General features: G+C 36.6%; 7 protein-coding genes and 1 non-coding gene across 8 annotated transcripts; 4 read left to right on the top strand and 4 right to left on the bottom strand.

Moving 5' to 3' along the window:
* Positions 1 to 20: 20 nt before the first annotated feature.
* Positions 21 to 1,004, top strand: CTK2 (Ctk2p; the record flags this gene model as incomplete). The annotated part of the gene is made up of 1 exon (XM_018133975.1): positions 21 to 1,004. The coding sequence occupies one exon, from the start codon at positions 21 to 23 to the stop codon at positions 1,002 to 1,004; it is 984 nt and encodes a 327-aa protein (XP_017989753.1).
* A 53-nt stretch (positions 1,005 to 1,057) lies between these two features.
* Positions 1,058 to 2,102, bottom strand: BET4 (Rab geranylgeranyltransferase BET4; the record flags this gene model as incomplete). Its single annotated transcript, XM_018133976.1, has 2 exons — positions 1,058 to 2,038; positions 2,100 to 2,102. The coding sequence occupies 2 exons, from the start codon at positions 2,100 to 2,102 to the stop codon at positions 1,058 to 1,060; spliced, it is 984 nt and encodes a 327-aa protein (XP_017989752.1).
* A 152-nt stretch (positions 2,103 to 2,254) lies between these two features.
* Positions 2,255 to 2,854, top strand: MAD2 (spindle checkpoint protein MAD2; the record flags this gene model as incomplete). Its single annotated transcript, XM_018133977.1, has 1 exon — positions 2,255 to 2,854. The coding sequence occupies one exon, from the start codon at positions 2,255 to 2,257 to the stop codon at positions 2,852 to 2,854; it is 600 nt and encodes a 199-aa protein (XP_017989751.1).
* A 79-nt stretch (positions 2,855 to 2,933) lies between these two features.
* On the bottom strand, positions 2,934 to 5,330 carry VPS53 (Vps53p; the record flags this gene model as incomplete). Its single annotated transcript, XM_018133978.1, has 1 exon — positions 2,934 to 5,330. One exon carries the CDS (start codon positions 5,328 to 5,330, stop codon positions 2,934 to 2,936), a length of 2,397 nt encoding a protein of 798 aa, XP_017989750.1.
* Positions 5,331 to 5,445: 115 nt separating this feature from the next.
* Positions 5,446 to 5,518, bottom strand: AW171_hschr84807. Its single transcript has one exon. It is a non-coding gene; the product is annotated as a tRNA-Met (tRNA).
* Positions 5,519 to 6,013: 495 nt separating this feature from the next.
* CCT8 (chaperonin-containing T-complex subunit CCT8) lies at positions 6,014 to 7,711 on the top strand (the record flags this gene model as incomplete). Its single annotated transcript, XM_018133979.1, has 1 exon — positions 6,014 to 7,711. The coding sequence occupies one exon, from the start codon at positions 6,014 to 6,016 to the stop codon at positions 7,709 to 7,711; it is 1,698 nt and encodes a 565-aa protein (XP_017989749.1).
* Positions 7,712 to 7,965: 254 nt separating this feature from the next.
* On the top strand, positions 7,966 to 9,984 carry NOP9 (RNA-binding RNA processing protein NOP9; the record flags this gene model as incomplete). Its single annotated transcript, XM_018133980.1, has 1 exon — positions 7,966 to 9,984. One exon carries the CDS (start codon positions 7,966 to 7,968, stop codon positions 9,982 to 9,984), a length of 2,019 nt encoding a protein of 672 aa, XP_017989748.1.
* Positions 9,985 to 10,174: 190 nt separating this feature from the next.
* On the bottom strand, positions 10,175 to 10,822 carry MRP8 (Mrp8p; the record flags this gene model as incomplete). Its single annotated transcript, XM_018133981.1, has 1 exon — positions 10,175 to 10,822. One exon carries the CDS (start codon positions 10,820 to 10,822, stop codon positions 10,175 to 10,177), a length of 648 nt encoding a protein of 215 aa, XP_017989747.1.
* Between the last annotated feature and the right edge of the window lie 227 nt (positions 10,823 to 11,049).

Here is an 11,049-nt window from a genome sequence, read left to right as displayed (position 1 = left end):
CTGGTTTATGTTAATCCAATATGTCATATTCTGTTTACCATAGCCAGTTGACTCTATCAAGACCTTATTTGACTAAGGAACAAATACGCAGAGCACAGAAGAATACTATACCAGATCGTCGAACATATAATCAAAAGCGTATTTCTATTTTCAAGTTTTTATGTGATATCTGCGTACAGCTGAGGTTTCCAAGGAAAACTTTAGAGGTTGCAATGTATTTTTATCAACGATATTATGTGTTCAACAAGTTTGAGACTGAGATGTGTTATGATGTAGCAACTAGTTGCCTATTTATTGGGTGTAAGCAAGTGGAAACAGTGAAGAAGGTTGCTGATATATGCACCGCATCACTAAAGTTGAGAAATAATTCGAAAATCACTTCAGAGAAGTTGGACAATTATAAGACACGAATTATTCAAATGGAGCTTCGAATACTTGAAACTTGTGCATTCGATCACAGAATTAATAATACAGTGCATATTGATGAATATATTGTCAAAATTGGACGCGAACTTTCACTGGACTATAAAGTCTGTCATCTAGCATGGCTGATAGCTTTTGATGTTATCAAGCTAGAAATCCTTTTAATAGTACCGCAGCATTCCATTGCACTTGCCGCTCTGAAGATCGCATGTGAACTCATGGAAAACCAACAATGGCCTAGTATAAGGTATAATCTATTCGAAAGTGACGAACTTTCGGTAAATGAGGCATACAATTACGTGATAAATTTCTTCATAAATGTATTCGATCTATGTGATTTAAAAAATAACTACCCAGAGGATTTGCCATCGATAAGCATTGAAACCTTTATTAAGCTTAAAGCAAACTCTCCGGAACAAAAGGGTTTAAGGGAAAACCCATCACTAATAGAGAAGGACAAGTACCTGACCGATGAGAAAGATTACAAAATAAGGGAGCGGAGATATGTTCTCGATAGAAAAAGAGTTCTGGAAGAAGCGATGCCAACGGGCCGTAGTGGCGCAAAGAAGTCCAAACAGTAAGTAACAGGTCATCAACTCCACAACGAATTTGTATTAGTAGACTATTCAAATAATTAAGCATCATTTAACATGTGACGATACCTATTCTTTCTAGGCTGATCTAATTCGATCAATCTATTTAGATAGTCTTCTTTTTTGCAATCACTTGTGAGATTCAAATCAGAAGTCTCAATAGACTCAATTACTATCAAGGCTTTTAAGCACCAGACATTCTCCTTGCCGCTAAATTCTAATTCATCCTCATTGATATAAAGAATGTTTTCTTTAAACTTCTGTAGCATCGCAATATATGCATCCGTCGTTAAGTGCTCAATGATACACTTTTCTTTAATGAACCATTTCACATACATCCATACAGATTGATCTTCTGCGTCGGTAAACATCGCATTGATTAAGTAGTTAATTTCTTTTTGGATAAACTCATTTAAGTCACCAAGTTCGTGCATTTTAATCATTTTTGGAATAAGTTGACATCGTTGATGCCACGCACTAAAGTTTGATATATTACCATTGATCATAGTGGTAGTGTATTCAAGTTCATGCTTATTCATACTTGAATCGCTTATTTTTTCAATACTAGCAATGATAATTCTTCTATAGTGCCATCCATGGAAGTTCCTTGGATCCATTTCTAATAGTTTTCCAACGATTACAAGTTCTCGCTTCCACACTTCAATTGAACTTCCAGGATAATTATTTAGACACCAAACCCTATGATTCCAAATCCAATAAACTTTCGGAAAACTACGCAATTGATCCATAGTAAATTCTAGTTCCCTCTCCCAAAAGTTTTCGTCAAGGGTATCTTTAATTGCACTAATAATATCTCTTCGGTAGTTCCAAATTGAATTAAATTCTGGATTAAGACTTAAAAGTCTCGTAGTATCAACAAGCGATGCATCATCATACTTTTTAGCGGTTTTCTTTGCTAAAAGCTTATTATTTAGGTTTCTATAGTGCTTAATCTTTTCCTGATCTAAGGCTCTCTTCTGCGCCAACGATTCATCCGTCCATTGTCTTCTTTTTATTCCATGCTTCTCGTCTCTATTGTTAGTAATAGTCACTATTGCTTGAAAATATCATATCCAGCCATACCATTATGCTTTTAAATAGGTTTGTTATATTTCTGATGAGTTATGACTAGTTCGTTGAGAAAATAGTACTAAACTTCTTTGAAAGTTAACATTTTGTAATCATCGAACATGAACAACTAAAGTCTGTAAGGTGGCTTCGAACCGTATAATTAAGAAATGTCAAGTCGAATATCATTGAAGGGTTCAACCAGGACTGTAACTGAATTCTTTGAATATGGAATAAATTCTATTTTATATCAACGGGCAGTGTATCCGCCAGAGGACTTTACTACTGTAAAGAAATATGATTTAAACTTATTTAAGACTATTGATGATGAATTGAAAGATTACATACGCAAGATCTTACTTCAAGTACATCGTTGGTTATTAGGGGGCAAATGTAGCCAGTTGGTGCTTGTTATAATTGATAAACATGAAGGAGAAGTTGTGGAAAGATGGGAGTTCAATGTACAACAGACAGATAATGAGAACAGCGATGAAAATACCGAGTCAGTTAAGTTAGAAGAAACCCAAAGACAAATTCGAGCGTTGATGAGACAAATTACAGCCAGCGTTACATTCTTACCTGAAATAACTAATGAGGGAAACTACACGTTTAATGTTCTGGCTTATACAGATGCCAATGCCACCGTACCAATGGAATGGGCCGATTCAGATGCCAAAGAAGTTCTTAATGGGGAGGTAGTACAGTTTCGAGACTTTAGAACAAGTGCACATAAATTGCAAGCACAAGTTAGTTATAAATATAATGGCTAAATGCTGGTGAAAATTATATATGTACGTAAATCAGACAGGGAGCAAACTTGTGCAATAGATGCATGCAATAGATGCATACTTAGCCGCCTCTGCTGAAAAACCTAGTGCTGGAAACAAAGTGTTTAAGATTTTCGTTGATGGATTTATTAATGTGGACAGAATTTGGAGTTTGCGCAAAGTGTGTTTGTTTCTTGTTCGATAGGGGTATTAAGAGATCGTTAGTGAAGAACGCTCTCCAAGTAGGATCTACAATATCCTCTAAATCACTTATAAACGATCTTATTATGTTTTCATCGCGTTGGAAAACAAACAGGTTAATATCAATATCGGATAAGGCACCCTCCTGCGCGTTGAATTCAGACCAGAAACTCTTCCATTGAGCTAGGTCCCATGACATGCCTTTTAATGATAAAAGCAGAGCCCAACATATATGACTCTTAGTTTTCGCATATTTAAAGAAATTCTCATGATATTTCGCTATAGGTTCAATTGGAGACACCAATATATTAAATAGGTCTATCATTTGATCAATGCTAGTGTCTATGCGGTTATTGTACCGAGTGCTTGAATCAGGACGGTCATGTGAAAGTGAGTCGGGCAGCTGTTTCAATACTTCTTTAAGGAATTGAACATCCAATAATAATTGTTCGCCGATATTTATGACTTGATTTATGGAAAAATGGCGTTTAGAGGTCAACGTCCCATATGGCTGTCGTGGTCGTAAAAGATTCACTATTACACGAAGATATTCGTTGATTATTAAGTCCACAATATGACCCAGTATGTTCCACTTATAAATATCACGCTCAAACTGACTTAAGATGTTCTGAATCAGTGATTTTCCTTGCCTTTCGTCAGCAAGAAGGATATGTTTTATAGTTAAAACGTACCTACTATAATCTTCCACCATGGAATTACTCCAGTCATAGTTAGCAAACTCTCTCCATGCAAATTTAAGCGGTGGTGCTATTATTTGATTCAATAAGAATCTTATGCCACGAGATATTAGAACAGAAAAATCTGACCTAGCATTATCAGTGTATTGGGAGATTAATTCAGAACGGTCAGAATACGCTTGCAGCTTTTCCTCTAACTGACCCACTGTTGTAGAACAGTAGTCTGCTGTATTTATCATTAGTATTGTATACTGAACAACTTCATCTCTATCTTCTATTCTCGCATTTTCGGGAAGTAACAATGGCTGCAGTATCTTGTTCGAGTATTCCACCAACCATCTAGAGAAAAAACCAGCTAAATCTACTAGAACTGTATTCCTCCCATTGCCTTCAATTAGCTCCAATGTTTGAGACAAAATTGCCCGATATGTACGGAATAAATCCGCGCTAGAAGGAATCACATGCGATTCAGTCGAATCCGGTAGTTTTGGTTCGCTCAAGTATGTGAGGATTTTAGAGTTCATAATTTTATCATTGTGTGAAATCCATAAAGATAGGTAAGGCTCAAAACATGTTGAAAGCTTTTCTTCCGATCCTTTATTCAACATATTGGGGAACTTAACATTAATATATTTTTCAAACTCAATTGTACTCTGTAATGCATTCATAAACAACTCTAAAGACGATGACTTAGCCATCTCTCTATGCAGGAGGATTTCTAAATCGTGCTTTGTGAGAATGAGGAACATTGATGTTAGCCTTGACGGCATTGCCCAATCCGATGGGAAATAGCTTGAGTAGTTTGTTTGAAAATTATTCAATACTTTCTTGAAAAATAAGTATCTACGGGATATGTTTTCGAGGGAACCCGCTTCGTCATCAACACTAAATATTTCTTGAAGTTCTTCCAGTACTTTATCCAGACACCAATCAATTATTTCAAACTTGGTGGACGCCGTTATCTCCAGTAACTTACAAATACCTTCCTCAAAAGTAGATTCATCAATACCGACATTTCCTCTATTTTCAAATAGTTTGCGGTAGAGAATCTTAATTCTGTTAAGTATCTCATGTTCAAGCGTATGCACTTTGTTTAAAAGAATATTAATTTCATCCACAGATTTATATTCTTCAAATACCGAACTTAGTGATGTCATTAATGAGTAAGATGCATACATTTCCTTGAACATATATTGTCTAAAGTATTCTTCACAACTAGCGTAAGCATCTGTCAAAGACTTTAAATTTTGGAACCAAGACATTGAATGCGTCAAGTTTCTCTTCGCGTTATCCAAGTAAGATATTCCCTTTGTTAAATGTGATATCGTTGATTCGGTCTCTTTTGACATGATTTTCGTTTTTCCAATATAATCTATCAACTCTTCCAAGTCTTTAGAATCATCTAAACCATCGTTTGTAGAATCATTTGAGGCCAACTCATCCTTTATTTCATGTTCAAGTTCCAGTTTGCGATTTCTCGTTACAGCTATCAATCTATTCAGCTGCTCGAGTGAGTCGAACTCAGATAAAATTGATATAACATCATTTGTTGGATCATAATCAAGCGATTGTATACCCATCACAAGTCTACTTAAGTACTGTGTTCTTCATCCAGCCTTTAGCTATGTTGTTGAAAGGGATTCAAACGATAATCTTAAAATTATAAACCTGATATGTTGACAGTTGTAAAAAAATTGCTCCAGGGGAGGTTCGAACTCTCGACCTTCAGATTATGAGACTGACGCTCTTCCGACTGAGCTACTGAAGCTAGAAAGTTATAAAAGCATTTCATCATGCACACATTATCACTTCGGATCTGTTGTAGAAATGAAGATGAACTAGATAAGTCTAACGTATATAAAGACGCCATAGGTAGATATGAGAACATGACTAGGAGCCGAAGGAAGGAGAAGTGGTCATTGACTAAGATTAGATCTATATACATAGTAAACTAATCTATCATTGAGTATTAACACACACGTGATCAGTTAGGTAGTCCTCGACAAAACTATTAGCAAGATCAATATTGAAATATCAAAAAATTGGAAGGAGATATCAGCAATATATTCCTTAACTCATAACCTGAATTCTTCTTTTCAAGTTTAAAAATCATCGCACACGGACATTTTTTCGAACTTTTCAAATTATGGTGGCAAAAATTATGACAATTACCATTGAGGAAATACCTGAACAGTGTAATAGTAGCCAAAGGATACACTTTACTTTATCAATCGCAGATTAAAGTTAATAACTCAATCCAAAGATGTCATTGAAGCTACCTCAAAACCCCAATGCTGGATTATTCAAGCAAGGTTATAGTAGTTACTCCAACGCTGATGGCCAAATTCATAAGTCCATTGCCGCAATCCGTGAGATTCACCAAATGTGTTTAACTTCTATGGGTCCATGTGGTAGAAATAAGATTATTGTAAACCATTTAGGTAAGCATATTATTACTAATGACGCTGCTACAATGCTAAGAGAGCTAGAAATTGTTCATCCCGCAGTTAAGGTACTGGTTATGGGCACAGAACAACAAAAAATTGATATAGGAGATGGTACCAATCATGTTATGATTCTTGCGGGAGAGTTATTGAATGCGAGTGAGAAGTTGATTGCGTTAGGATTATCACCAGTTGAGATAATCCAGGGCTACAATATGGCAAAGAAGTTTACATTTGAAGAATTGGATAAAATGGTTGTAGCAGAAGTTCTTGATAAGCATGACAAAAATGAGCTTATCAAAGTTATTAAGCCTGTGATCGCTTCTAAGCAATATGGCGCGGAAGATATCTTGAGTGACTTAGTCTCTGAGGCTGTTTCTTACGTATTGCCAACCAAATCTAACTTTTTCAATGTCGACTCTATCAGGGTTGTCAAAATTATGGGAAGTTCTTTAGCAAACTCTACCGTTGTAAAGGGTATGGTTTTCAACAGAGAACCAGATGGACATGTTAAATCACTACCTGAAGGTCAAAAGCACAAAGTAGCTGTCTACACCTGTCCAATTGACATTTCTAATACAGAAACTAAGGGTACCGTGTTATTACATAATGCTCAAGAAATGCTAGACTTTAGTATAGGTGAGGAAAAGCAGCTAGATTCGATGATCAAGGAAATTGCAGACGCAGGGGTTGCATGTGTCATTGCTGGTAGCGGTATTGGGGAATTGGCACTGCACTATTTAAACAGATATGGTATATTGGCCTTGAAGGTGCCTTCTAAGTTTGAGTTGAGAAGGATTTGTAGAGTTTGTGGTGCTACCCCAATGCCAAGATTGGGTGCTCCAACTGCGGAGGAGGTAGGTATCGTTGAAACTGTGAAGACAATGGAAATTGGTGGTGATAGAGTAACGGTGTTCAAGCAAGGCAATGAGGAGTCAACTAGAACTGCAACCATAGTTTTGAGAGGTGCCACTCAGAATAACCTGGAGGATATTGAAAGAGCAATTGATGCAGGTGTTGCAGCAGTGAAAGGTTTGATGAAACATGATGGTGGGAAACTGCTTCCAGGCGCTGGTGCTACCGAAATTGACTTAGTTGCTAGAATTACAGCTTATGGCGAGAAGACTCCAGGGTTGATGCAACTTGCTATTAAGCAATTTGCAGCCGCCTTTGAAATATTCCCAAGAACATTAGCTGAAACAGCTGGTTTGAACGTTAACGAGATTCTACCTAATCTTTACGCTGCCCATGTTCAAGTAGAGGGTGACGATGCAAGCACGAAATTGAGTAAGCTTCACTACGGCATTGATATTGAAGGAAATTCAAGTGACTGTTTGATAGATATAAGGGAGAATGGTATTTACGATTTACTCGCAGCGAAGAAGTTCGCTGTGAACGTAGCTACCGAGGCTGCCACAACCGTTCTATCAGTTGATCAGATAATCATGGCTAAAAGAGCTGGTGGTCCTGCAGCACCACAACGTCCAAAACCAGGTAATTGGGATCAGGAGGACTGAAAAGTGCATGTGAAGTAGTAGTAAATATATTATAGTGCCATCCGTTATGAGGAGTACTCTCAAGATATAGATTACCTGTATTGTTTTTAACTGATCGTAAATAATGACATATGTATATATAATCAAAAGAAATCACAACATAAAATCTGAAAATTTGAGTGTTGCGATGACATGAGGTTGTATAATGAAGTTGTAAATTAACATAAGCGGTTAAGCCAAGTTAATAACTATTACTCAAATTTAGTTTTCAATCAATGGCTAAGCAGAGAGGAAGAAACCTATTGAAAAAGCAGCAAAAAAATGAATTTGCACCTTCAACAGATGGTAACCATCATGACGACATTAGTTTGAATGCTGAAGTGAGTTCTAAGGAAAGAACCGGTGAGCCCAATATGTTTTTTGGTACACTAGATGTACAGGAATTGGAATACTTTAAGCAAGCTGAATCTACCTTAGCGGTTGATACTTTTGAATCTGAGGAAGATAAGGTGAATTTTATAAGTACTGTTATAGAAGAAAGTAAAGGTAAGGAATTGAAGTTAGCAACATCTCAAATTTGCTCCAAGCTAATGGAACGTATTATATTGGAAACCGACGACCGCCAGGTGAAGGAAATATTTCAAAAATTTAATGGATTTTTCTTTAATATATCTTGTCATAAGTACGCTTCCCATGTGTTGGAAACTTTACTGGTTAGGAGCGCTGCTTTGGTTGAACGGGAACTATTAACACCAACATTTGATGACACATTGGTAGCTGATAATGATGGGGTGTTTACATCAATGGAAAACTTATTTTTGTTCATGGTTAATGAATTAAAGCCGAACCTAAGGATGATGATTACCCATCAGTATGCATCTCATGTTCTGAGACTTTTAATTTTAATTCTATCTTCTAAGAAGTTGCCCAGTAGTACTCAAAATAACTCGACTTTACGTTCTAAGAAATCGAAAATTGCTCGTAAGATGGTCGATTTGAAAGATAGCGACGATTTCAACAAGGTATTCAGGACTCCAGATTCTTTCAAAAGCGAGTTAAAAACTCTACTCTCTACACTATACAAAGAACTGACCAACGGTGTTGAAATCGGACTGGAAAATCGGTGTAACATCAGTCCATCATGTATCACTAAGGTAAGAGAACAATGCATCGACAAGGTTGCTTCACCAGTATATCAATTGATAATTCAGGTAGAGGGAATCTTTGACAGAGATCGTTCATTCTGGCATCTAGTGTTTTCCAATACAGAAGAGAAGGATCCAAAGGAGGAATCATTTGTCGAGTATTTGCTGTCGGACTCTGTGGGTTCACATTTTCTACAAACAGTTATAGGGTTCAGCAGGGTAAAATACGTTGAAAGGCTGTATAGATTATATATGCAAGACAGAATTGTCAAACTTGCAAAAAGAGAAACTACCGGTGCCTATGTTGTCCAATCACTACTAAAAACCCTGCATCAAAATGAAGTGCGGAAAGTTATAAATGATTTGGTTCCTGAACTGTCCATCTTATTGAACTCAAATATTGACTTTGCAACAGAGATTATAGATGCATCAATTAGCCAGGGCAACTATAAAAAGAATGAAATCATTGAACAGTTAATTGAAAAGTACTATCCGGATAATGTGGAAGACAGGAACATATTAGAAAGTTGTCTACAATTAAGTTCTTCCACATTAGGGAATACGAGAGATGACTGGCCAACTGCTACAGAGAGGAGAAAGGCCCTATTTTTGGAACGTCTCATTGATCTTGACGACAAGTTCCTAAACATAACCATCGATTCACTCTTAGCCTTGCCAGAGGAACGTATGTTACAAATGTGCTACCATGGTGTATTCTCACATGTTGTCGAGCGTGTACTTCAGGTCGGTAGAGTTGAAACCGTAAAGAGAAAATTACTATTAAACATCTTTTGCAAAGACATTGTTAACATGGCTTGTAATGCTTATGGTTCACACATTATGGATAAACTTTGGGAATTTACTTGTAGTCTAACCTTATACAAGGAACGTATTGCTTCTGCGTTAACTTCGGAGTCTACTAAGGTTAAGAACAGTGTATACGGCAGACAAGTCTGGAAAAACTGGCACCTAGAACAATACAATAGAAAGATGTATGAGTGGAGAAAGATCTTGAAAGATCAGGAGGCTGACTTGCTCCCTAATGTGAAGAAGTTACAAGCTCCACAGAAGGCTGACCTGAATAATAAACGTGCATTTGTGAGTTCTAAAGAAGATCGTACCTCAAAGAAGAGAAACATTAACGGCTAACTTAAATAGAGGCGTTTTAACTTAACTACTGCCAAAGCATAGCATAAACAAGGCGTGGAAGCCGAACTTCGTAAGCCTCACCACACATATATAAAAACTAAGTACCAACTAAAAAAAATATAAAGGCCGCAATTAAAGCGCTGTTAAAACTATTCTTACTATTGTTTCATTATCGATAAGAACTAGATTTTTACCAGACCGACGTCCCTCTTCTACTTTTAATTCCAAGGTATCTGGCAACATCATTAAAAATATCATCCAGTTGCTCTTCGGATAAAGATTCTACTTCTTTTTTCACATCATCAATAGCTGTGCTATTAATATGAAAACTTTCGACCTTACCTTCTAAATAGTCCTCAAATTTCTCCTGTTCTTTTAATGTTGGAGCTAATAATTCATAAAACTTTGCTAACTGGTACAACTGAGTACTATCCAACTTCTCAAAATCCCCTAAAGTACGTGGAAATATTCCATCATCTTCAACAGATGGTATTTCACCATCAGCATTAGGTACAGGCGCCAAAAAGTCGTTTGCCTCAGTTTTAGTAGAGTTGACAAGCCGCTTAATCGACCGTTCCTCCATAATATCCAACTGCCCCTGAAGTTCACCAACTAATTGCACCAAATCATCATTTGTTGCTAAATCTGTAGTATCCAATTTGGAACTGCCACCCTTTGTCAGATATTTATCATCTAAATTCTTGATATCTTTTTTTTGATTTTGTAGTTGCAGTTCCATCACCGAATGGCCCGTCTTCGAAAGCAAAACGCTTTGCTTCTTAACTAAAGCTTGCAACTCTTCAATCTGCGCCTTTAATCCATCTATCTCAGTTGACATTTGTTGTTAACACTAATAATGGTAGAAGATAGCTAACAATACAATTCTGTATATATAACGAGTATACAAGGATGAATAGAGTTAAACATTTAACTTGATTTTTAGAATGCTTAATCTCAACCCCTTTTTTGGAGGCGAGATCGTGGCGTGAAAATAATACACATCTTATAAAAATAATAGCTTTATGGTCGATAGTGGTTGATAATAATTAGGTAATTTGTATAATC

Source organism: Eremothecium sinecaudum, chromosome VIII (assembly GCF_001548555.1).
Source record: "Eremothecium sinecaudum strain ATCC 58844 chromosome VIII, complete sequence".
NCBI classification, from domain to species: Eukaryota; Fungi; Ascomycota; class Saccharomycetes; order Saccharomycetales; family Saccharomycetaceae; genus Eremothecium; species Eremothecium sinecaudum.
Note: the sequence above shows the minus strand (reverse complement) of the source record. Positions and strands in the feature narration are given on the sequence as shown.